The 27,135-nt window shown below is 39.6% G+C and overlaps 5 protein-coding genes across 10 annotated transcripts; 3 read left to right on the top strand and 2 right to left on the bottom strand.

Annotated features, from left to right (window-relative positions):
• Positions 1-271: 271 nt before the first annotated feature.
• On the bottom strand, positions 272-4,401 carry si:dkeyp-97a10.2 (uncharacterized). Of its 6 annotated transcripts, none has more exons than XM_057339360.1 (6): positions 4,294-4,401; positions 4,160-4,219; positions 3,406-3,747; positions 2,956-3,192; positions 1,423-1,522; positions 272-696 (listed from the first exon to the last, which is right to left on the bottom strand). In XM_057339360.1, the coding sequence occupies exons 2-6, from the start codon at positions 4,212-4,214 to the stop codon at positions 639-641; spliced, it is 792 nt and encodes a 263-aa protein (XP_057195343.1). In that variant the 5' UTR covers positions 4,215-4,219; positions 4,294-4,401; the 3' UTR covers positions 272-638. The 6 variants fall into 6 exon arrangements, with proteins under 6 accessions (XP_057195343.1, XP_057195346.1, XP_057195344.1 ...); XM_057339362.1 differs by having other exon boundaries at positions 273-696; positions 3,406-3,744; XM_057339363.1 differs by lacking the exon at positions 4,294-4,401 and having other exon boundaries at positions 3,406-3,744; positions 4,160-4,275.
• Positions 4,402-4,681: 280 nt separating this feature from the next.
• LOC130557537 (uncharacterized) lies at positions 4,682-7,711 on the bottom strand. Its single transcript, XM_057339365.1, has 6 exons — positions 7,476-7,711; positions 7,229-7,282; positions 6,791-7,108; positions 6,366-6,605; positions 5,158-5,230; positions 4,682-4,795 (listed from the first exon to the last, which is right to left on the bottom strand). The coding sequence occupies exons 2-6, from the start codon at positions 7,275-7,277 to the stop codon at positions 4,723-4,725; spliced, it is 753 nt and encodes a 250-aa protein (XP_057195348.1). The 5' UTR covers positions 7,278-7,282; positions 7,476-7,711; the 3' UTR covers positions 4,682-4,722.
• A 514-nt stretch (positions 7,712-8,225) lies between these two features.
• Positions 8,226-16,686, top strand: si:dkeyp-97a10.3 (uncharacterized). Its single transcript, XM_057340795.1, has 9 exons — positions 8,226-8,873; positions 9,077-9,134; positions 10,672-11,022; positions 11,184-11,450; positions 11,793-12,077; positions 12,590-12,694; positions 12,787-12,848; positions 13,284-14,753; positions 15,295-16,686. Exons 2-9 carry the CDS (start codon positions 9,092-9,094, stop codon positions 15,319-15,321), a joined length of 2,610 nt encoding a protein of 869 aa, XP_057196778.1. The 5' UTR covers positions 8,226-8,873; positions 9,077-9,091; the 3' UTR covers positions 15,322-16,686.
• A 4,305-nt stretch (positions 16,687-20,991) lies between these two features.
• On the top strand, positions 20,992-21,978 carry LOC130557698 (free fatty acid receptor 3-like). Its single transcript, XM_057339687.1, has one exon. The coding sequence runs from the start codon at positions 20,992-20,994 to the stop codon at positions 21,976-21,978; it is 987 nt and encodes a 328-aa protein (XP_057195670.1).
• A 4,224-nt stretch (positions 21,979-26,202) lies between these two features.
• LOC130557705 (free fatty acid receptor 2-like) lies at positions 26,203-27,135 on the top strand. The gene has a single exon (XM_057339698.1). The coding sequence runs from the start codon at positions 26,203-26,205 to the stop codon at positions 27,133-27,135; it is 933 nt and encodes a 310-aa protein (XP_057195681.1).

The following is a 27,135-nucleotide window of genomic DNA, read 5'->3' on the forward strand; positions in this document are numbered from 1 at the left end:
ACATCAGCTGTGACACCACAGATGCCACCAATATTTGATCTCGTTGCTCACAAAAGACTGCAGATTGATGTGCCGTGTCATTGTTTTGTCTAATTGGTTGAATGCAAACTTATAGCAGTGTTTGGGTTTTTTCTCTCTGAAAGAATATCAAGATCTAAATGAATGCTTCACTGGGACTGTTTGGAATTTACCGCACGTCTAGTCAACATAAAGCTATCGTGCCGTGAGAAATACAGTATGAAAGAATCACACCTGGAAGCGTACGGTACAAAACGGAGACAACTTCAAAATGACGGTGTATAAGGGAATATGGGTTTTATTCTAACATCCAAAACATGCATTTGGCAATTGAGGAATCACAGTCAAGTGTTTTGATATTAGTCTGCTACGGTTACATAAAAATGCTGGTCAGATTAATACAAAGAAAAATGCATAATTCACGAAGTTTAATAATACGAAAATGCAATGCAATGATCAATAAAAAACTGTATTTGTTTTTCAAAACTCTGAGGCGACTGATAATCGATGAGCTTTTTCAGTTTCCAGTCATTTCAATGTCACGGCGTTCAAAAAAGAGGAAGTTGGTCCTCTGTGGTGTGACATCACTTCCTGTGGTCAGCTAGTCCTGACCAGCGCGCTCACAGTGTGTTTTCATACGACTCCCACAAACGCTGTCTTCTGTTCCTCTGATGCCTTCTGCATGCAGAAAATAAAACAAAATCAAAACAAAGGAAACTTCAATGAAACGCAAGAAAATGCCTTCGTTAAAAATCGGATAATATTTGAAATGTACTCGATTTCAAATTCTGACTGGATGAGATTTGATCAAAGACATAGTTTGCTTGGAATCAAGGATGTTTTCGCTGTTTTACTCGAGCCAAGTACACCTTCATTATACTTTTAAGTACATCTCCGTTCAGAGATATAGTGACCGTCACTATGTCAAGTATGCTATTTCTTAGAAATACATAGAAAGTAGACTTTATTATATTTGACTTTAAAAGAAGTATACGAATCCCGCTTACTGTATAAATCATAACCGTATAAAACGCACACGGCCGATTTCTTGAATACAGTATATATAGTTTAATAATATGCCAAGTTGCAACACTGCTTGACAACCTTAAAGTGAAGTTGTTGTGTTGCGTGACTGATGACATCACATCCACGCACACATTCAAAATATAACATTTGTTTTGAACCTAGAGAGGAATCTCTGGCATGCGAGCAATCTGTCTGTGGTGATTCATTAGCAAAACAGCTAACTTTCAAAAGAGATTATGAATTGTTAGCTCTTGACGTGTTGAGACGATCTCCACTGACAGCATTTGTATCATACTGTACATTACTGGAGAAACTCAACACACCTTCGGTTGATAAAAACAAACAAACCGGTGCAAAATACTGAAAGTGTAACTGTACCTCCACAGCATAAAGGCCAGACGCGCAGCTATGATCGCCAGCAGCAGTAAGAAACACACAACGACAGCAGTTGTGTGTCTGTCGTCCTGCTCACACGCCTCTGAAACACAGATCTCACATCAGTGCAACTGTCAGCAAACATCTCGCAACACATCCATCAACAGCTGCTTCACGTCCTGAGCCTTAATGAAGACTAATCATGAGAATTAATGAGCTTTTACCCAAATACAATACTATCGTAGCCTTGAACTTCAAAAAATAGTATACTTCAAATTCGTTTTATTAAATATATTTGAGTAAAGTTCTAGTGTGGTTAGTGTACTTTATGTAGTAAGTATCTAACATCAATTTATTAGTACAGTAGTCTACTTGTAAGTGTACTATTTCAATACTACATGGGATTAAATTGGCCCACATTTTATTTAAAAAAAACAAAAAAACACTTCACTTTAAAGGGATAGTTCACCCAAAAATGAAAATTCTGTTATCATTTAAGGGCCGGGTATACTTGAGTTTCCGCGTCCGTCTCGTGCACAAACGCGTCCGCACAGCTTCTTGAGCATACTCAATCGCGGATAAGCGTGGAAAGACGAGTTTGACACATGCGCAGTACGTCACCGAGTGGACTCGGCTGATTAAACATTTTTTCACGCATGCGCTGTTGTGCGCGTTCCGTCCGCGCAGTTTAAAAAAATGGGCTGCACGAGGACGACCGCGGACGCTCCTGATGACGAAAATTGCGTCATGCTGGGTGGTGCGCGGACGGCCGAAATATACTTCTGCCTTTACTCACCCTTAGATTGTTCCAAACCTGTATAAATGTATTTTTTCAGCTAAACACAAAGTAAGATATCTGGAAGAATGTCAGTATCCAAACAGTTCCATTGACTCCTATAGTATTTATTTTCCCTAGTATGGCAGTAAATGGGGGATAACATCTCTTTGGTTACTGACATTCTTCCAAATATCTTCCTTTGAAATTTATACTGGTTTGGAGGGCGAGTAAATATTGACAGAATTTTTGGGTGAACTATCCCTTTAAGTGAATTTACTGTTACATAATATAGCTATAGTTTACCATTTATATTATATAAACTTTAAACTTGAACGAACAATTTGATAAAACGTTATAAATACTTGACTTGTACTTAAAAGGACACTTAAGCGTACTTGACTTATACTTATATTTCTGAGAAGTACATAAAAAGTAGGCTGAAAGTATACTTTATTTTTATTTAAAAGTATACCAATAGCACACTTGAATAAACGTGGGTTTTGTAAAACCGTAAGACATAAGAATCCACTCATTTATTTCAGTAAATATATTCTAAAACAACAGAATTATTTAAATTAGACGAGCGGATGGAGGGCGACGCCCTAGCAACCATGCAAAGCTTGCGATCTCTACCTGCAGTGCATGCAAAACATACCATCGTACTCGCACCATCAGAATGTTTGACTCTAGTCCCTGACACGTAGTTTTAAGTATAAAGTCTACAGTAGTTTGTGTGATTGGTCAGGGTTGTGTCGTACCCGCCGTGTAGGTGGCCGAGCTGTAGCCCAGTTTGTTGCTCACCACACAGGTGAAGTGTCCACAGAACGTGCCGGAGACGTGCAGAGACCTTCCGTCCGCAGACACGCGGCCCACCTCCTCTGTCACCACCACTTTCTCATGCAGCCAGGTGAAGGTGGGCTCGGACCCCCAGGCCTCCATACAGTGAAGAACGGAGTGTGACACGTTCACCATCACGGACACATGATTCACTGCCACTACACACAAGCACACATGAACCAGACGTTTGTACATTACATATGGGTAAAGTAGACAGAAATGCAATCTACACTTCCACGACATCAACAGAATGTTTTGGGTAAATTTCGGTTGCATGTTGGAGTGTACATTTGTCTTGTGTCAACACAGTGAGCAAAACAAACAGAAAGTGTGTTTCATGTTTAATGCGATGAAGATTTAGTTCGACTTGCGATACTCTCGGACTGTCTGCTGCGCTGAGCGTCTCTGTCCGGCTTGGTTTATAACTGTGATGGTATATACGCCGCTGTCCGCAGGTTGATAACCTCTGATCTTCAGCACGGCTCCTTGTTCCTCTAATGTCACCTTCTCATCAGATGTTCTACGAGGAAACTCGGCCACTGTATAATTCTTCCCAGAGTTCTTTGCTGCGTGGTCCCATGTCACCCTGGTCAGACTTTCACCGTCTAGCAGGTCAATCTGTGCCCTCAGGATGAAACTCTGACCCTTGATGACACACGACGCCTGGTGGGTTTTAAAGCGTACGGACAAACCCTGGCAGCTCCACAGCACTGCTGAACAAACAAAAATATTGATCGACCTTTCATAACCGTTCATCACCCAAACATAAAACATTTTTCATCCTCGTGTCATTTTTGACCTGTATGACTTTCTTCTGTAGAACACAAAAGAAGATATTTTGAAGAATGTCGATCATCAAACAACACTGAACCCCATTGACTTCCGTTGTATGAACACAAAACCCCCAAAACATTTCTCAAAATATCTTCCTTTGTGTTTCACAGACGAAAACGTGACATGGGTGTTTTCAATCACATGAGGGTGAATAAATGATGACATAGTTTCTATTGTTGGCTGAACTGTCCCTTTAAGAGAGAGGGTATACAAATGGATGTTTGTTGTTTAAAGAAGTAGAAAGATTGAAACTTGACAAATCAAACATTTGAACTCTAAAGAACAACTCACGGCAGACATGATAAAGTAGGAAGGTCCAATAAAAGCGGCGTTGTTGTAGTTCCATGTCACCTGCGTGTAGTTAACCCACAGCCAGATAAACATTATACAAAATACAAATAACTTAGCAGTTAAATTCGACTCACCTCCTCGTGTGTATGTGCAGAAACATCTTCTGTTCCAGATAACTCACGCTGGAATGGTTCACGTTGTGTGGACGGCTTCGGCTTTGTTCTCATCTGCTTCACTGAGTCAAAGGGCTTTAGGCGTCACCTTGTTTTCAAGCAGCAATTTCCTTTTTCCCTTTCCTGTAGAATGTTTCCAAAGTAACCCGCTCCCACCCCATCACCGTCACATGTGACCACACTCAGTGTTAGTTTCACATTTTTATTCTTTGTAAACTCATGCCAAAAGACACGAATGAGGTAGACTTTAGTGTTTTCTGTTACTCTACAGGATATATCAGATCAAGAGAAAAACACATATGTACAACTTATTATTGTGAAGTATCACTGTAGAGGAAAGATAGCTTAACAAACTGAAATAACCATTAAAAAGTATAAACAAGAAATAAATTATTGCTCATTAGGGTCATCCACAGGAACTCTCCGTCTTCTGGTTTTGTAGTACTTCCAGATGAAGAACCCTCTGAAAGAAAAAGTTTGCGTGAAAAGAAATAAGTAAGAAATAAGCAAACATATACGGTGTGTAAACAAGCTTGATGTTTTTCAATCCTAACAATATTTTATATTTTCCCAAAAAGAACAAAACAGCCACTGTTGCAGATTAAATTGAAAACCTTTAATGCAAGAAATCCAGTCACGTCATCTTTCACTGATGAATATACACAGAAGCATATTTAGCTTATTTAAATATAAAATTAGCATATTTCACACCAATGGAAGCTTAACAGCCAAATAAAAGCCCATTAAAAATGATGCTCAATAATATCCCCCGGTCCCAAAGCAGATATATAATAAGTCTCAAAGAGTACAGAAATAACATCTTACCCAACCAAACAAACAACGAGAGCAAAGAAAAGTCCAATGACCAGTCCTCCGTATTTAGAACAGGGCTGGGATTCTGATGACCATCAAACACACATACACAAATACAGTCAAAACACAAACTCGCAACAATCTGTAACAATTTTCTTTGAAGTGACTAATTCACACGAGATCACTGACGGGTTTAGAGGCTTTATTGTTTCTAATAATCCTATGTTTTCGTAGGATTCACGTGCATCTTACACATTCACATGAATTCACCAGAATCTCGTGAGAGGTCGGGCTAAAAATGCCTCCCAGACACACACGTTTGTATTCGATTATATTTCATTTTGCTTGGTCAAATATGACATCTGTTACAATGGAGTCATTAGCTCTTATTTAAAATGTTTGTTGGTGTTTATCTGATCAGTGTGAATTAGGCCGGAATGAACAAATCAATAACAACAATACACTGTACAATTGACTTTGTTTACCTACAGATGTGTGTTTTGTGAATTGTCATACATGTCACGCTTGAAATGAAATAGGCTTTACTTTCTTTATGCAAACTGTAATTTCTTATGTTTATATTGTTCCATTTAGACTTTAAATTGGTAGAGCAACCGCTTAAAGGGACACTTCACCCAAAAATGAAAATTCTGTCATCATTTACTCGCCTTCGACTTGTTCCAAATGTGTATAAATGTCTTTGTTCTGATGATCACAGAGGAAGATATTTGGAAGAATGCTTATAACCAGACAGATTTTGCCCCCCATTGACTCCCATAGAAGGAAAAACTGTTTGCTGTCCTACATTCTTCAAAATATCTTCTGTTGTGTTCAAAGTCATTTTTCCTACTATGGGAGTCGATGGGGGGGCAAGATATGTCTGGTTACAAGCATTCTTCCAAATATCTTCATCTGTGTTCATCAGAACAAAGACATTTATGCAGATTTGGAACAACTCGATGGTGAGTAAATGATGGCAGAATTTTCATTTTTGGGTGAAGTGTCCGTTTAAACATCATGGATTCGATGATGTATGAAATGTATACCTCTGATTAGTAATGATTTGTTTTATGTATGTTCTACAATGTATGTGAAACTGCTTTGCAACAGCGTATGTTGTAAATATGAACAAATATTTCAATGCAAAAGTGTAAATGTAGTTTTCGGGATATTCAGACGTAAATACAGTACACCGTTAGAAAAGGAAACGGTTTCTTAACCTGTGATTGTCTGATAATGTGTTACAGATATTCCCAAACTGCTGCTGATGACACATGTGTAGTTTCGTCCTTTAACTTCGGAGATGTTGAGTCTTTTCCCATTATCCATCAGCGCCATTTGATCGGTTACCACAACATCATCCACCACCCATGTGAACTGAGGGCTGTCCCACTGTGTCACGCCGATGACCTCCACAAAACATTCCAAAACACTTGCAACAGATGCTTTCGGAGGCTCGTCTGAAATAAAAGAAAGAAACATGACCTGTTTATCCAGTTATATGTTATCGTGGAGTTCTGCACGAGGTGCTACCTTTCAATTTAATTATAGCCACGCGTGTGAAGGGAAGGAAATATGTAAAACAGCTGCTAGGTCAGTCAGACGATAACGTTTGCATACTGTAGGTAAAGTCTGAACTAGTTACCCATCTTTTTGACTTCTATGGAGGCATGCTCCTGTTGTCCATCGCTGTCGGTTACGGTGATCTTATAGGTCCCAAAATCCTCTGGTCTCACATGCTTGATCCGCAGAAGTGAATCATCCTTCTCCAGAGATATTCGGTCGTTCTGTGAAATCCTCACGTTCTCTGTGCCTCTCTCACACTCCCACGTCACCATGTCAATCTTGTCGTCTTGATTTTGTTTTAATTCAGCCTCCAGAACCAGAGTCTGACCCACAGCCACCTGCAGCTGACGTCCAATTTTGAAGTGGACAGACACCGTTCCATCAACAAACCCTGGCACTGATGACAAATATTTCATATTTAATACATAACTGGTTTGTTATTATTCTTGAAGTGTACACAAGAGGTTGCCGTACAGGTTTTATTGAGAACTGTTTCATTCAACAACATCAGACTCACTCTGAGAAAACATAAGAAACAGAATCCAGACCAGCTTCCATAAACCCATGACACCTGCCAATATATAAAGATTAATACAGATAACAGCATAAAACCTTTATTAAATAATTACTAAGATAACCCGGGATGAATTTGTTGTTGATGGATAACGTTTTCAGTTTCTTTTATTTTAAATCAGGTGAGACGCACGTTTGTTTTTATTCTTACGTCAAAATAATGGCGTATACATTTTAATAGTAATAATTACCTTGCTTTTCGAAGCGTAAATGCCGCGTTTTGCTGTGACGTTACTTCTGTGATTCTTCTCAGCGTATGATGATGAGTTCCAAGAACGCGGGCAGGAAGACGAGTGTTTTTTATTTAGGGCAAGATAGGTGTTCACGCGACGCTGCACATGCCGACCGGCATATGACACCAAAATACCGCGAGTGCGATTGGTAAGCAGTGCGTTTGATTCGCTCTCGCGAGACTTTTCATCGCGACTAAAACTAATATTAAAACTTAGATATTTTAACTTTTCAATTTTTCCAAACTTTATTCCTCAAGCAAAATGCTTTTAAATACGACACCAAAGATGGTAACGTGTAGTCTCGCGAGAGTCACACGGAGAGCTCGGACGTGATTTGTAAAGTTTTATAACTCGTTTAAAATCGGTAGCGTTTGAGACGCGATTGTCGTATTTATTATTGATTATCTACATTAAGGTTCATTTCATTTTCTCTTATACTTTAGGGATACAACTGTGTAATGCTGCCTTCACGTGCTCTCGGAAATTTGATAATTCCCACTTCTGATGTTATGATTCCGAGCTGGTTGTGTTCAGGTGCTTTGTTGTCGGAAAGAATGGAGGACGCTGATTCATGTTTGCGTGTTTTGGGAAAGTAATTCCGAGAGCACGTGAAGGCGGTGAGGCGGTGTTGTGTAATATTCAGTTCCCGTGAAAAACTGTTCCAGTGGGCGGGGTTAGTGTGAATATTCATTTCCGTTCCGCGGTGGGCGTGGCCTTTTGAACTGCGCCCAAGCGACTGGAATGGAGTGTGTTGACTGTTCTTCCCTAGTTTTGTGAATTATTTCGTTAAGGTAATAAAGCCGGATGGTCATATGCCACGTTTAGATTTACAACTTTTTATGTTATGAACATAATATGGTTAAAATGCTTAGTTTTGCATGTGGATTTTAAAAATCGCTTTCTCATGGCCATGCGGCAATGTTTTTGCTGTGTAGCTTACGTGGATGACACTAATCGATAGGCCTACTAAATTGAATCGAACACATTTCTCTTGTTTTGTTTGTTTTTGGCATTTATTTTCAAGCTAAACTGGGTCCTAGTTACACACACACAGACAGAGAGACACACACACACACAGTCAACTTTTCCTATTTTTTAACGAAATAATTCACCAAACTGGGGAAGAGAGCAGACAACACACGCCATTCCAGTCGCTTGTGCTCAAAGACCACGCCCACCGCGGAACGACCAATGAATATTAACACTAACCCCGCCCAACAGCGGTAAACAGGCGAGAGCAGGTAAATCAGGAAGTAAACACGTCTGAGTTTCGAACCTTCCTGTACCCGAAACCAAACACGGAATTCACGGCATTTATGAACGTTTGGACAATGACAAGTCAAAGAAGTCGGCTAAGTAAGTGTGCATTACATTTCAAGCATGTTAACTACTGTAAATACCGTCGATTTGACTTTATCTTTGTTTTGAGTGTGCACTGGTTTCTATAGTACGTTGATTTCGTATTTCAGTATGTCCCGTTTATGTAATCGATTGTATTCTATTACATGTTTAATATGTTAGAGTGAAACATCTTTAAGTTAACATATGTTTGTGGTCAGGTCCACCAGACTGACATGAAAATCCTGCTGCATCCTTTTGTTGTTTTCTCATTGACAGGTGAGAGAAATATACAATATATATGTATATATATATATATATAAAGTTTCACATGCATCATCTCTGCATGCCACACCACACCTTTTCATTCACCTGTGTCATACATTTATTCGTTCATTATGAAATTGCATTACCAAATCTTCCCATACATATACTGATATAAAAATCTGCAATATTACCCTGTATATTCGGTGTATTTTATAATTTACCCGTTTTCTATGATTTAGGTTTTCTTTATTTGTGTTTTTTTCTTATACTGTCACTGTCTATACTGTTATTCTAAAATGTATTTAATCCAAAATAGGGCCGCACGATATATCGAAAATTATCGTTGTCTCGATAATAGTATATGTGATATCTATATCGCAGAGAGTTGCGATAAATTAAATTAGTTTCATGTGTATAAAAATAATGATAACAACAGTGCGACATATATGTATAATAATACGAATATGTGCATTAGACAGAGCTGCGTGTACGTGTGAAGTGCGTTTGTCGTGGTGGAGCTTGTTTGTGTGTGACAATAATCAATAGTGCACTGCACACAGTCCATGTAACGTAACGTTACGTTAACTAGATGCGGACGCGAAATCCTGTTATTTCAATGTCATCTGGCAGTTCTGAGTGAATTATGTGCACAGTTTAACATACAACACGGGTGATGGTCGAGGATTTATCTGCGTCTGCACTGTATGAGGATTTGCTCTGAGAGTTTATTTTACGAGCGTTTTACTGTTTGAGTGAAGCTATCGGCAAACACACAAAAACTTGAGTCTTCCCCGAAGGCCCGTCAAAATAAAAGTCCCGTTAAATCGAACACTCAAGACAAAAAACTCTGTAGTGTTAAGTATGTTTCCTTCTTCCTCAATATTTTTTTTTAGCCTGAATTAGATTGAATTACATCAGAAGAATATCTATTACCTGTTCATTTCAGTATCAACACGGGTGATATGTAATATATATTATTTATATAATGTAATTATATATTATTTATATAATTACATATATAAATGATAAAAAAATAGCTAATAAAAATAGCATTTCTCTAGGGAATGTTATATCGCTACCGCAATATTCGACAACAATATCGCATATTTTCTCAATACCGTGCAGCCCTAATCCAAAATGACAAAAAGCACAAGTGAAAGTATGTGTGTAACGATTTATGATATGAAATATTTGAATTGAATTGAATAGACATAAGTGCGATTGACTGAATGAATAAATGAATGTGTTTGCTCACTTGGCCAAACACATAAATTAATGAATGTACTACATGTCCTGTATTAAATAAGAAAATCTCAAACAAGCACAAACACATAATATTTCTGAAGAAGATGGTTTTAAATGAGACACAAAAATCGATGTACTGTTCGTAAATAAGAATACATTTATGTAAATGGCACTGGTGTGATGCAGTATTTTTAAATGAGATTTTTTCTAACGTAACGCATTGACAAAATATAAATTCTGATTTAGGTGTCCAGATTGTCTCAGGGCTACTGATGCTCTTCTCATCCCTTTCTGATTTCGTCAGGTCTGCCTTTGGTCGCTGTGTGTCTGGATCCAGTTTCAGTACAGATTGACAAAACATCAGTGCAGGTGGCGTCGGGTAGCGATGTGATGTTCACGGTGCAGACCATCTCGGATACATCCCTAATCAGATGGAGCACTGCCGGAGGTAGTAACACGCTGGCAATGTGGGCGAACGGACAGCCGCTTGTAATATTAGCCCCCGAGTACCAGGGCAGAATCTCTGTCACCGCCACTCAGCTTAAAATCGCCAACAGTAAACTCCGTGATTCTGGAAACTACACTGTCTCCGTGGAACCCTCTCCTAGCACGGGACTCGGCATCGGCACAGGCTCCGTGCAGCTCAAGGTGTTTGGTGAGACACAATGACACAAAATTAACATACAAGTTTTGAATGACATAAGGATGAATAAATCACGACAGACTTTTTTGGGGGGTGAACTGTCCCTTTAACGGTTTCTTTCAATCAATCGCATGAGTGATGCATTTGGGGATGGTCTGGTTTTCGCTCATCAGATGCTGTAAATGGAGTAAGTTTGTCTCTGCCCGGGCTGCCTCTGGAAGGCAGGAACGTGTCGTTGCGGTGCAGCTGGTCCGCGGGCACAGAGGCCACTGTGGTTTGGGGTAAAGAAGGAGTCGCTCTGTCCTCTGACACCCGCATCACCATCAGTGCTGGATCTCTGGTCATCAACCCAGCCAGGAGAGATGATGCAGGAGAATACACATGCACCGTCACCAATCCTGTCAGCGCCCGCACGACCAAAGCCAACCTCAGCGTATACTGTGAGTCACAAGAATGGTTTCATTGATGTGTCATTGTTAACATCAAAGAAATGAATCATGTATGACACTAACACAAATCATCCCTGCATTAGTAATATATCACAATAACTGTACATTTCACAAGATAGTTTTCAATCCGATTTCATTATTTCCTGCTTTTTTAAAATTATCACGCAGCGCTGTGGAATACTTGATTCCCGATTGGTCAGTTGTGACATTCCACATTAATGCATTGAAATAAGATTGGAATTGATAGGTGATGGTGTCACACAGGATTACAAGCCTTCCTAATGATTTGTCATGATGTGAGATTTATAATCCGTAATGCTGTCACGTCCCCAGATGGTCCAGACGCCCTGCAGATGACAAAAACCTCATCTGAATGTGTTGGTGGAGGAGATGCCACGATGGGCCAGACCTTCCGTCTCACCTGCACATCTGCATCTCTACCTCCGGCGTTATTCTCATGGGAAGTCAACGGTCAGCCGGTGACCGCCGGTCAGTCGGGCAGCGGCGTGCTGAGTCTGCAGATCTTCTCCACCAGTCAGAGCGGCCGTTACGTCTGCACAGCGCGGAACGACATCACGGGGGTGGAATCCAAGCAGCAGATGGACGTGGTCATTGTGGGTGAGTTAATGGCGCTCGGTGGCACTTGTGTGACTGATGAAAGTGGCGGTTCATTCGTTTGTCGTTCTGACGTTCATTTTCTCCTGCGGTGAGGGAGTAATCAAACACCGACTGATGAATGCACGTGTCAACGCGATGGAAGGAGTCATAATTTTCTTCCGCCTACAATGACTTTTTGCTTTCGCTGGACGCAGTTCTGGCTCCATTATTGATGTTTTTGTACTGTTATTTGGTTTCACTGTATGTTCTGCCTTCTTTTATGTCCAAGCATCAGTTGTGAAAAAGTAATTAAATGAAATTTCACATACCTCTGCTTGCACGCACTCAGAACACCCGAGCATTGTTATTTATCTTTTAGGTAATAGAATGGAAAACACATACACTGTACAAAAAAACTGAATACAGTTTTGAATGGGCTCTCCATCTCTGCTTCTTCTTAAAATGTATAACAACTTATGTTACTCACCTGTCTTCTGTTATAACCTCATCCAACCGTCTCTCACCTTCCGCAGGCACCTGTCTCAGTGTGGGGGCCGTCGCAGGGATCGTCGTTGCCTGTTTTGTCGCACTCATCATAATTATCATTGTCATTATTGTGCTTCTGCGACAGAGGAAGGGTACGTCATGCTTCACAAATCATCCTCTGCCTGTTGTGTTGTGTTATGATGCTGAAGGGTAAAGATTGATGCGTGTGTGTTTGTAACTGCAGTTGATAAAAGAATCAAAGACGCGGTTGAACTTCAGAAAACAAACCAGAGGAATGGCCACACGGTAAGACAAGATGTAATGTCTAATACTGTGCAATATGTACAGTGAGGGAAATATTTATTTGATCCCCTGCCGATTTTGTAAGTTTGCCTGCTTACAAAGAAATGAAGGGTCTATCATTTTTATGGTGGGATTAAAAAAATCCCAAAGTTGAAACAGGAAATGCTTCTGGATCCATTTTGTCTGTGTTTTCTAAAATGGTCTATATTTTTAAAAACATTTCTGGTAATGAATCGAACTCAGTAACTCCAACATTAACGTCGCTACTAAATTTTACAATAATGGCACTTTTTAAACGGCTCTGTCTCTGTCAGACAGATGTGTGAGCAGAAGGATTGAAACAAGTTTATTGATGTGTTCTGTGGGAAAGTTAATGGCCAAATAAAAAGAGCATCAAACGCCACCGCTTTCATTTAACAGAAATGTCTCTTCTCACAGGTTACTGCTCCTCCACAGAATGCCGACATTACTTACAGATCTCTTGTCAATGAAAACGTTGATCCAGCGTTACACAACTCGCGCGCACAGAACCAACAGAACTTAACCACTCTTCCTATTAACGTTGACGGTAACTTCCACACGACGACACAAAACAACCCACTCCAGCAGAATGGACATCTGAGCACAGATGTGTTCCAGCACAATGGCCATCTAAACACCAATTCATATCCAGACAACGTCCAGCCGAACTCCAGGTCATTCACAGGGCCGGGCCAACACAATCCCAACATCCTGATTCAAACGGGTAACCCTCAACCCGGTGCACCTGTTCCTACAGTACACGTAAACCTCAACACCGTGCCAAATACTGACCAACACAACAGCGCTCGGCCTCACACAGTTCATGTCAATCTGAACACGTACCCTCCAGAAGCAAGCCAGCCGAGTCACGCTGATCAGAGGGAAAACACGCTACCTCGTCAACATGCTAACGGCAACCAGATGATTTCTTCTCGGAGTTTGGAGAATCCGAACGGATCTCATCGACCGAGTGAACTCATTCCGACCAGCTACTCTCACGCTAGAAACAGAGGCAACGCCAACCGTCGTCCTGACAACTCGCGATCATCAACAGAAGAGCAACCCCGACGTTCTATACCTGTACAGATGCCATGGGACCAGTTGCAGGGAACACCAGCTTACCCCAACCGCCGAGAACACAGCTCGGATAGTAGTGGACCCTCCGAGCGGCGGCCTAGATCGCCACGTGATGCACCAAGGGATCGACCTGCTCAGGTGCACAGAGCGACAGAACGTGCGGTTGGGTCGAATCGGGATGCTTTTGCCACCCATGGAAGAGACCTCCAGAGATCAGTTGCTCAAAGCGTGGCACCGAACCGCTCTCGTACTGACCCAAATATGCACACACGACCACAAGCCCCATCTCAAAACCAAATCGCTCCGTCCCAAATCCCTCAGGATCAGACTGTCCCGCACTCACATCTACCTCAAGCAACGACCGTACCTTTCCGCACCGAAACGCACCAAACCCATTCGCAGACCCAAACGGGTGCCAGACCGGATCACACGTCCGTTCATCTTACTCAGGAAGCCCTCCGGCAGCACACCGTCCAGACGGAGAATCCTTTCACCAAACCAGTCCAGCAGACTCGAGCCGTCCAGAATCCCGGAGCTCCTTCTCAACCCACCCAACAGCGCAACAAATCAGGTCGTCGAGCACCCACTCCACCTCTGGTGCTGCAGCCGGCCCAGTTCCAGACGCTTCCTCGGGAACCCGTGCAGCAGCCGCGCAACCTCCAGCCCGCGCATGTGATCAGTCAGCCCGTTCTCGCAGCGCATAGACACAGATCTCCAGACACGCACAGGCGTGATCAAATGTGGCACACGAGCCCTCAACGAGTGCCGTGGATTCAACCCGTGCATGGACACCCAGCGCATGTCAGACAGGTGAGATGCACATTTTTCAATTCAGTTTTTTTTTTTTTTTTAGTGTTCTTCACATTTGTGCGTTGTTGCAAAGCTGCTTAAATACATTTAGGCAGTCGTTTCTGTAGTAAAGAGATATAATTATGAAAAATAAAGAAGATGTGGTGGTACGTGGAATCATAATGCATGTTATTAGTGCAGTTTTTCTCAATACGATGCGCATTGATGGAACTTAACTGAGGTTTCATAAGTTTGTAATCAGGTGATTCTCACGAAATCTTGGTTTTAAGATGTCAAACATGATTTTCTTAAAAACACTTGTATCAACAAATTGCCTTTATATTCATTTCAAACTAGATGTGAATTTAGAATTTAGATTGAATTGCATGCAATCTTGCATCTATTGCATGCATCAAACAAATTCTTCAGTGATGTTTGGCAGACAGCAGCAAATGTTGCGTGTTGAGCGGTGCTGATGCAAGCCATAGAAAAGGGCCTTCAGACATGATTTTATACCAAATGATGCATTTGTTTGTTCTTTTCTCCATTTACTTTCTCTCAGGTCCACCGAGGGAGACCCAGACGCTGAGAAAACTCAAAACTCAACACTGTTTGCACTGCAGAAAAAGAAGTTTCCTTACAAAGCACATTGTGTCTCTGTTGGGATGAAACAAATGTTCTGCCTTTCCTCCGGCCGTGCCTTTATTCTGCTGCACAAAACGTTTTGTTTTACCGAGAGCACATTATTGATAAGACTGATCTCTCTGTCTCACACCGCCGTGTCACGTGCGCTCCTCATCCATCAGAACAATACTGCACGGCAGCGTTTCTTGCACTCGGCCGTCTGAAATGTGAAAAAATGATGTGTTTTTCCGCAGACCGGAAAGCGTGGCCGAACTGAGCTACTAAATGATAAATAATGGACTGACAGTCCGCGTTTATTCAGTTCTCTGCTCACAGATGCTTCGTGTAACGCTGCTCAATTAGAGCGATTCACTACGGTGCGTTTGTGGATGGATTGTGCATCTGAGTATGAAGGAGACCCACCTCACGGACGTGTAATTCATTAAGCTCTTTTATATTGTACGTTAATGATGTGGAAACCGCTAATGACTTGAAGTAAAATATGTTGTTGACAGGCCTAGTTTAATGTGTAGAATGATGACAAACATATGCTCTTTGGAATGGTTTATAGGATGTAAGAGAGAGTGGGGTAAGCTGTGCCATGTTTTATTTGAGTCATGGAGATTTGAGATGAAGGTATAACTGCAACTTTTTTTTTTTTGAAGATGTTGCATCATATCAGAAAGCTATAGAAATAGAAGTTGGCACAATTTTACATTACACTTACAGTCACTTTTGTTAGCACTGGAACAACTCCACTGTTTTACTTTTATTTTACAGTATTTGTATAGTGCTTTTCACAATACATATTGTTCTAAAGCTGCTTTACAAAGAATGGATTTCCTCCACCACCCCCGCTAGCATTCTGGGAAAAAACAATACAATATCAATAAACTTGAATGTAAGCTTTCCAAATGTTAAACTGAAATCATTTTGCGTAATGTCATGTAACTGACCAATATAGACCGTTAAATGTCCAATGTATGAAATTTAACTGACCAATATAGACCGTTAAATGTCCAATGTATGAAATTTGGCGGTACCTAGTGGTGAGGTTGCAAAGTGCAACCACTGGACCGCTTTGAAACACTACGGCAGCGGACAAAGAACTAAGATGACGTCATGGTTGTACTACTTTGCCGAAGGAGATAACACTTTGGAAACGGGATATGTGTGTGGTTCAACAAGACGATCTATCTGAAGTGGACCAATCAGCAGGTGACAAAAAACATTGAAGACATATCCTGCAATATAATATAGTCTACTGTACATGTAATGTCATTTATGAAAATTAAAGTTCACCGAAAAAGGATTTACTCATAAATGTCTTTGTACTTCCGAACACAAATGAAGATATTTATAAGTATGTCAGTAACCAAACAGATCTCATCCCCCTTTTGCTGATTTGGAACAATCTGACGGTGAGTAAATGAGGACAGAATTTTCGTTTTTGGGTGAACTGTCCTGTTAACCGTAGTTTTATTATAGTAAAAGTGTAGGGACCTTGTTTTTGATTACAGTTTTACAGCAAAATTAACGGGTACTAAAACTACACTTACTGTAGTAAAACCATGGTTCATTTTTGTAGGGTGTCTGTCTGTCTTACATCAGTCTATACATACATTTGGCGTGCCTGACTGAATACAGCAAGTAGAGTATAAAAAAATCAAAATACTATAGAGACAATAAAGCAACAACATTTGGTTCCTTATAATGCCGTTACAACTCGCACAAGCTTTTACACATTGAAAGAAAATAAAACCACAGCTTTCCTGTAGCTCGGTGGTTAGAGCATGGCGCTAGCATGCCAAGGTCATGGGTTTGAGCTCAGGGATTGCAGATACTCCAATACAAATGTATAATACAATGCAATGTAAGTCGCTTTGGATAAAAGCGTCTGCCAAATGCGTAAATGTAAATGTAAATAGGTGTTGCAGTGGTAAGATGCTCTGGTGGTGTAGGCTTTGCACAACAACATCTGTATTTACAGCATGAAACACGGACATAAAGTCATCTCAAGACGTTTGCCTACTGAGAAACAGAATTGCAGAATTTACACTTCCACAAACTGTCATGCATGCTATTGCGGTAATGGACTCTCAGAAATGAGTCATGGTTTTTACTTATTAAACTATAGTTTATCCATGATATGTGTGGTAAAACTATGATACTCCAAACAATCCACCAAAAAAATGATTGCGTTGGAAATGGCCATGTTGTAAAGTTAGATAACTAACTTTCGCAACCCCAACATTGTCAGAATGTTTTCTGGAAAGCTGCTTTCAAACAATATGTGTTGTGAAAGAAATGGGCTAATTCAGTATCTTCACAGTTAAATCTTTATAAAGAGGTTAGAAAATAAACATCCTTCTGCCGGGAACTTGATTATTGAATACATATTCCTTAACGCGACATGAAAAAAGTGCAGCTTCTTTCCTGATTTTATTGTCATGTGTGACAGTGACGTCTTTAGAGCTGTTAATATCTGTGGTATCACATCTGAGTCTGAAGTGTTGGACTGACTCTTTAAAGGTATGAAGTAACTTCATTCTTCTCTTGCTTTTTTAGGGTTTGTGATGTTTTGAGGACTTTAAAGATTCAGCAAGTAAATGTGTCCAGTTTACCTCAAAGACTTCTACACAGTATTTATTATTTACGTAAGACTGTTCGGATGTTACTTGACAATCTATAACAATAGACAGCAGAAAAGAAAATACTGCTTCATTTGAATTTTTGACATTGAATCCTCTCTAAACTCACTGGATTATTTTAAACCCACACTCTTAACCCTAATTAGTTGACTTTACTAGAAATTTGCGTGGAAACCCGTTGCACTAAACTTTTTTAGTTGTTGCGCAGGATGAAACTAAACATAATAAGTTGAATTAACATAAAACCTTTGGTGGGTGCAGTAGACAAATCAATTTTGCATCAGCTCTCTTCACTAAAAATCATTAATTCACATTATTTAATTTGACTAGTTTTTTATTATTTATTTTACTTATTGATTTTACTATACGTTTTGTATACTAAAATGTAAAATAAAACAATAACAATGTTTCACAATAACAGTTTTTTTATTGTTGACAACAATGAACAGTTACTTGTTGAGATTCACATAGTTGAGCATCGTGGGCTTTCGTATGAATCTTAGACAAGTGGACCTTAAGTGCATTAATGGAGTTAAATGTGCACAAACAATCTTGATGTAGGCAAGGAAATGGAACAGTTCTGCTGTAGCTTCCATGTTTTAACCTATAATGTTTTAATAGGTAACCCGTTTGTCACATATATATTCACAAAACTTACATTTCCACTGCATCTTTGCAAAAACCTGTGAAAACAGAGCATAAGAACTTTTAGAAAGTCATAGAAAATGAGTCGATACAATGCCACTGTTAACATTAATTAACAAATTAACATCTGCTAATGACCTCGCCTTCTAAACAGTTTAAGTTACCACTAACGTTATAGATAAAGACAGAAAAATCACTTGTATATAACTTTAAATAGAATTTTTAGTAACGTATTACCTTAATACATCAGAGATAACTTTACGTTAGCACCAAACACGTGTAACTTAACGTTCATAGACGTGTGCGGATAAGAACAACAACAAAAAAAACGTTTGCCAACCAAATACACACGTTGTAGCTAAAATATGAACATACTGAAACAATCTGGATAACGTTATAAACGGTGACCTAACAGAAATAGCAAAATTTAACGTTATAACTAAACTGTTAAAAGGCAAACAAAATAGCGTCGACAGGCACATTCACACGTTAACTTTGTAAAGCTGAACATCAGTCCGGATTTTGGGTTATCACATTTGTCAGAAATATATCTACAGAAAAACTTTGTACACTTACCGATTTGCTTTTTTTGAAAACCCACGTTAAGCGCGTACAATCAGACAGGTTCACTCTTCCCAAATACACCGCATGTTCACCGTCAACCTGTTTCAATAGGCCCCTCCCCTCCCTTTCAAAAACATAACATAACGAGTTGTATCATCTTAACATGATCATTACTCACATTTTTTTCTGAATAGTGCAAACAGCTAATCTGTTTTAATAATGAACACGTCTTTTGAAAAAATCATAATGAATTAGCAATGACCACTTAAATTGTTTAATTAACACAAAATCCGGGTTTACAGTGCAGCGTTGGGTCAAAAAGGGATAAATCCAACCGTTGAGTTGTAAATTAGCATATGCAGGGTTGTTTCAGCCCCCAAAGCTGGGTTGTTTTAACCTTTAATTCAAATAATCGATTAATAAAAAAGTTATTTAATTGCTTGTTAATGCCATTTTTAAAATTCAAATAATCGATTAATAAAAAAGTTATTTAATTGCTTGTTAATGCTATTATTAAAATTCAAATAATCGATTAATAAAAAAGTTATTTTATTTATTTTTAATGCCATTATTAAAATTCAAATAATCGATTAATAAAAAAGTTATTTAATTGCTTGTTAATGCCATTATTAAAGTGACCTAATTAACGTCCTACTTATCTAAAGCCTACTGTTATTTAGATGCTGAGGGTTACTACAAGACGTGTGAAGCTCATTTCCTGTCCTCTCACTTTGTATAAAAGTGTCTGGTGCTTTTTTGTGAACAGACAAAATAAAAGAATACTAACACCTCAACAACACTGCAACCGAAATTGAGTCTGAGTATCTATTTCTCTAGTAACGTCTGTCATTATTCATTCACCCTCATGTCATCATGACTTTCATTATTCAGATATTTTGAGAAATGTCTAAGTGGTTTTGCATTCAAACAATGGGGGGCAGTGTTTGGTCTTCAGAATATCTTCTTTTGTGTTCTGCAGAAAATAGAAAGTCGTACAGGTTTGGAATGACACGAGAGTAAGTAAAAAAAAGATTTTTTGTTGAACTATCACTTTAAAAGCTTTCATCAACGAACGGCAATTATTTGTAAGTGTCACAATGGCTTTTTTAGTGTAGCTTTTTTTTTACACTCACTGCGGTTCGGATAAAATGGGTATTTTTATAACCCACATAAAATATCTCTAATCCTGAGAAATCACACCTGACCCGTGGCAGCCCCACACACTAACAACATGATCAAAACTGCTGTCTGTCAGTCACTTTGGCTGATGTGTTTTTTGTCAGGCTAACTAAAATGTTTGATGCGTGTTTTCTGGGAAGATGTGAAGTGCGTGTGGTTATATTTGAACACTTAAAGCACAGTTGCATTTACCTTCTTTCCAGTAAGATAGGAGGTTGATACTCACAACACTTAAACTAAACTCTAAATATGTATTTGTTTTATAATCCTATTATATAATCTGTGCTATTTCCTATCAATAAGCATCATATTTAAACAGCTTCTGCGCAAGTGCACACTTGAAGTTACACTTCATCTCTGGATGAGAGTATGAATTCTGGTTTGAGAGTTCTTTAGATGTGTAATACAAACAAATATTTTCAACATTTTATTGCAGAAAAGTGCATGCCCTCATTCTCCCTAGCCAGATTATTTGGTTGCATGTATGTGTAGCTACTGGGTCTCTAAAGGTTATGAGATCAATAAGAAAGTCAAAAGGAGACTCACAATAAAATACTCGCATTGTTTTTCCGCAGAGAATTCTCTGGATACTAGCAATGGTGTGGACGGTGAATCTCAGTAAACTGGTCCTGGCAGTGGATGGATTCACTCTCATCACAGGTGTCCCTGCCAACATCTTGGCGTTTTACACCTTCTGTAAGAAGATTCGCCAGAGATCCACTCCTACAGATGTCCTGCTCCTCAGCTTAACCATCTCTGATCTGGTCTTTCTCTTTTTCCTGCCGTTTCGTATGGTGGAGGCGGCAAACATGAAGTGGACCCTGCCGTACTTCCTCTGTCCGCTGTCGGGTTTGATCTTCTATGCCACCATCTGTAACAGCACCTTCCATCTGACGGCCATCAGTGTGGAGAGATATCTGGGCGTGGCCTTCCCCATCAAATACAAGTTAAAACGCGCCCCCAGATACGCTGTGATAGCCGTCGTGTTTTTCTGGTTGGTGTCCATGGCACAGTGCAGTATCGTCTATGTCATGCAATACCACCATCATTCAAACCCCAACTTCACCGAGCCGTCCAAGAGGAACAGCTGTTATGATGAATTCAGCGAGGAACAGCTGAAGATCCTCGTGCCGGTTCGGCTGCAACTTTTTGTCGTGTACTTCTGCATTCCCATCCCCATCTGCTGCTTCTGCTACTTCAGGTGCATCTATATCCTCACCAATCTACCCAACGTCAACTCCAAGAAGCGCATGAGATCCATCGGGATGGCGCTGGGGACACTTCTGGTCTTCATCGGATGTTTCATGCCCTTCAGTGTATCACATCTGGAGGGGTTTATTGGCGGTTACAGCACTGAATGGAGGCCATATGCTCTGCTCACCTGCACGCTGAACGCATGTTTCGATCCTTTCATATTCTACTTTTCATCTTCGGCGTTCAGAGACACTTTTAAGAGCGTCTTGCGAGAGCTGGTCAGGAGGATGCATCTGCATTGCTGCTACTCAACTTTCTCCTGCCTCCTGCAGAAAGGTGGAGCCGCAGAGCAGAGAATTCACAGAGCCAATGACATCAGCTCGCAATGACATCACAGCTTTTGCAATGGTCGACCTGTTGATTTCCATTTTTGCTATTTCTTAAGTGCATCTATTGCAAGTCCAACCTGTTTTACATTAAATCTCAGATTACTTGACAGCATCTCGGCAGTCCCAAAAAAATTTGAGTTGTTTTCAACCCAAGGTTGGGTAAAATATACAATAGACAGAACCAACCGCTGGCTTATAAATTAACCTATGCTCGGTTGCTCAAACCCCAAATGTTGGCTTGTTTAAACCCATGATTGGGTAACCACAATCCAGCATAGGTCATTTAAAAACAACCCAGAGTCATTTGAGCTACAATGTTACATTCTTTTACAAAATGTTAAAATACAATCTTGTGTAACATTTCTTACTAGGTTGTTTTTGTATTAAAATAAATACTAACTTCTAATGATTTGTCCATTCTTTATTCCACCATCCTAAATAAAACCTTGACACCTTGTCCAAGAAGTATTGAGATCAAGATACATTCATTCAGACTTGATTAGCTATTTTTTCACTTTTTTTTGCAACATTTGCAGACATTGTGTGTGTTACTCCATGCGATTTACATTCACTGTTCAGATGCTCAAGTTTGGTAGTTTTTGGTTTTACTGGTCGGTAGTGAAGTTCTGTGTGTCGATGTGTGGTTTCACGCTGTGGTTGTTGCATCCGTCCGAGGGCAGAAAGAATTAATCTCTTCCTTTGGATCCATGACCCATCACAATTTTGCCAGTGAGATGCAGATTGGTCCAAGGGAAATGTTTTTGTAATACGTGTACAATAGTGACATTGGACGATAGTGTCTGATAAATGGCTGTTTGTGCATGTGTCATAGTTTTCCAAGGTATGAACAAGCATTTTTAGCCGCAGGTTATAAACTGGAGCACAAAGAATGTCCCTTGCATACATGGAACCACAACCGAGAGGCGTCAGATGAGGTAATGCAAGATTCTATGAAGATGTTTTGTCTGCTGTTGTTTTATCTACTAAATGTTTAGCCTGGTGATATTTATAAGTCTATTGGTGATGTGATTTGTGTTGAAGTGACCACAGAGGTATCATGATCTGTCACATCCTACATACTCTGTATTGCTGTTTAGATGTCAGGTGTTTATGCGTACTGCAGCTAGCGTGCTCATGATCTCTATCACCATTAAGGCACGCACTCATTTTGTAGGTTGTGTTACCTCTTAATGTCCACCTGGATGCCCACCACACACATCAACCCTCATCCAGACCCGAACTCATTATTTCGTCAACAACAGGGCCACACCCATAGCAATAAAAGAAAGAATAATTCTGTTATTGTTTGCTTACCCTTATGTCATTGGAAATCCAAACGGCATTTCTCATGAAATATCAGATTGTTTTCCAATGCATATACATTTTATTAGACCATTGTTTGCTTATGTCACTAACAGACATTTTAAAGCTATTCTTAGTTTTCCTCCAAATGTCTTCAAATGCACATATGTAGATCAGAGAACTGAACAATTTGGGGGCAAGTCAACAAATTTCCCTGGCAAACTTTGAATTACTTTCATTCTGCATTGGTTGTGCCATGATGTGCACTGTTGTCTACTTTAAAACGGATGTTGTGTCTTTCTGACCTATTTCCATTTTAGCAAAGATTTGTTCTTTACACACACCCATGTTTTCTTGATATAGAGTCTACAAATAGACTCCGCTGTGCTTTTTGTGTTTCCTGGGGCGGCATCATTCGAAAAGAGTTGACAATTATTGTTTTGGCCACCTTTTGCAGGGTTTTCTGTTTGTTTTCTCCGTCTTCTACAAGCATTATTTGTTATATTCTAGATGCTTTCAATTATTTAGTGCTTGCGTGTTTGTGATATCTATGAAAGAAAGCAGCCTACACTTTTTTCTGAGAACTTGCATGAAAAAAACAAGTTTCATAGCTCACGGCAACTTGTTGCTTTTGCAATGATCTTTTCACTAGAGTAGGTCACTGCAGTGTTTCCCAATGTTAAACGGACATTATTTGTTTTAATAACTGTAACACCATAAAAACATTAATGTGTTTATTGATAACATTCCCTAACAGCAAGAGCATCAGAATTTTCTGTGGTGTTGCTTTGAAACAATAATTATTATGAAATGAATGATGTAATTTAACTGGCCATCTATGCAGCGTGTACCCTGGGTTTGAGATGCTGGGACAGGGTCCAGGCCCCCTTGTGACCCTGAGAGGACAAGTGGAGAATAGATGGAGGGATCAAAAAATGTTTTGTATAAGATTTCTGTAGGGAACTTGCTAATTGAAATATACATTTTCCTGTTGAGATATTAAAAAAAGGCCCCTTCTTTCCTGATGTATTGATGTCATTGACACGTGGCATGGCAGTGACATCATTAATGCTTTAAATACTGTTTATGTGGCATCACATCTGGATATGAGGAGTTGGATTGACTCTACAAAGGTACAAAATAACTTGATTCTCTTGCTTTTGGTTTTTCAGGTTTTGTGATGATTCATTTGAAGACTTTACTAGATAAATGTTTGCCTCAATAACAAACTACGCATACACATAGTCTTTATTTATTTGAGATTAGATGAGTACTTTACTACATTACTAGAAAAAAAGACACATCTTGACTTTGATTTATAAAAAGTTCAGCTAAAAACAGGGGGTTCATTTTAATGTCGGAGAGTTGATGCAAAATTATGAATAAAAAATAAAATATGATCATATAATGAAGCTTGGCACAAAAACTTTGGGAAAATGATAAAATTGCACAAATGCATTATGACCTTTTAAAATCAGTTTGGATGTTTATTAGCACATCAAATACTTTACGAATAAAATAATAGGAATGTTATAATAAAATTGTATTTTTACTATTTTTTAGTAATATCTTAATTATTCTTATATCAATATTTTCTACATTTTATTTATTTGCCTGGTAATTCCATTATCATAGTGTATCATACTTGCCAGAACACTTTCCATGTTTTTGTGTATTACTCTTGAACTTTTTTAGGTATTTAGATGCTGTTCGATAATGGTGCCTGTAAAGGGAAAATACAGCATATGATCAGATCTCATTTCCTGATGTGTCACCAAAAAAGCACAAGAGAACTACTCGAAGATAAAATAAAAGTTATAAAAACAAACAGGAAAAATCAGGTTTAAGTATGCTAATATTAAAGGGATAGTTCACCAAAAAATGAGAATGCCTTCATTATTTACTCATTGCATTACTTTTATCAGATTCAAGTTCTCATTTACATGGCAGTTGACCATTTCTTTGTAAGTGTTTCAGTGTTGTTTCTTTCATTGGAGTGTGGATAAAAGTGAATTATTTCTTAAAAAGACAAATAATATGTCTTTAGTATTTGACAAGTATTACATGTATTGCTGAAACAGTACCTCTCTTAATTTTGGGTGATGTCTGAGAGTATTATTTGGTGTGTGCCCATGCTGTATTACAGCACAGTTGCATTGACTTTTAATTAAAATATCTTTCCAGAAAGATGAATGTTGATACTCTATAAGAATTCTGTGAAGATTCTGTGATGTTGGAAATCTTTGTGTGTGCAGTTTGATTAGGTAACATGCGGACAAAATATGAACAAACCAAACCGTTGGTTTAAGTTAATCTATGCTTGGTTGCCATGGTTGGGTCAAATATGGACATTTTCTAGCTTAACTTAAACCAACGGTCGGGTTTGTCCATATTTTACAACAACCAACTTTAGAACAGCCCAGTTTTAGTGCATTTGTGACCATGGACAACAAAACCACTCTGATGGGTCAAATTGAGATCTGAAAGCTAGATGAAATTCTAAGATTTATATATATACCAAACTTGAGTGGGGAATTCCTAAAGAGCGGGCGGCAGCTGCAAGTGCAAGTTTGTAGGCGTGTTTCACGCCATTTTTTAAGGGAATTTGCTGCATCTACTCACAGAAATAAAGTTTTGATGTACTGTATTTACGGTAAGATATTTACAAGATTTCTTCATGATCTTTACTCAATATCCTAATGATTTGTGGCATAAAAGAAAAATGGATCATTTTGACCCATACAATGTTTTTGTTGGCTTTTGCCACAAATATTCCTGTGCTACTTAAGACTTGGTTTTGTGGTCCAGGGTCACATACTTTACCGGGTCTCTGAAGCTCATGAGATGTAGAAGGAGGTTAAAAATACAAATACATTTAATCATGCTTGTGCTTTCTAACAGAGAATTCTCTGGATACTAGCAATGGTGTGGACGGTGAATATCAGTAAACTGGTCCTGGCAGTGGATGGATTCACTCTCATCACAGGTGTCCCTGCCAACATCTTGGCGTTTTACACCTTCTGTAAGAAGATTCGCCAGAGATCCACTCCTACAGATGTCCTGCTCCTCAGCTTAACCATCTCTGATCTGGTCTTTCTCTTTTTCCTGCCGTTTCGTATGGTGGAGGCGGCAAACATGAAGTGGACCCTGCCGTACTTCCTCTGTCCGCTGTCGGGTTTGATCTTCTACGCCATCATCTGTAACAGCACCTTCCATCTGACGGCCATCAGTGTGGAGAGATATCTGGGCGTGGCCTTCCCCATCAAATACAAGTTAAAACGCGCCCCCAGATACGCTGTGATAGCCGTCGTGTTTTTCTGGTTGGCGTCCATGGCACAGTGCAGTATCGTCTATGTCATGCAATACCACCATCATTCAAACCCCAACTTCACCGAGCCGTCCAAGAGGAACAGCTGTTATGATGAATTCAGCGAGGAACAGCTGAAGATCCTCGTGCCGGTTCGGCTGCAACTTTTTGTCGTGTACTTCTGCATTCCCATCCCCATCTGCTGCTTCTGCTACTTCAGGTGCATCTATATCCTCACCAATCTACCCAACGTCAACTCCAAGAAGCGCATGAGATCCATCGGGATGGCGCTGGGGACACTTCTGGTCTTCATCGGATGTTTCATGCCCTTCAGTGTATCACATCTGGAGGGGTTTATTGGCGGTTACAGCACTGAATGGAGGCCATATGCTCTGCTCACCTGCACGCTGAACGCATGTCTCGATCCTTTCATATTCTACTTTTCATCTTCGGCATTCAGAGACACTTTCAAGAGCGTCTTGCGAGAGCTGGTCAGGAGGATGCATCTGCATTGCTGGACCTGCAAAAGAGAGAAGACAGAAATCTAA

The sequence above is a fragment of the Triplophysa rosa genome, linkage group LG8 (assembly GCF_024868665.1).
Source record: "Triplophysa rosa linkage group LG8, Trosa_1v2, whole genome shotgun sequence".
NCBI classification, from domain to species: Eukaryota; Metazoa; Chordata; class Actinopteri; order Cypriniformes; family Nemacheilidae; genus Triplophysa; species Triplophysa rosa.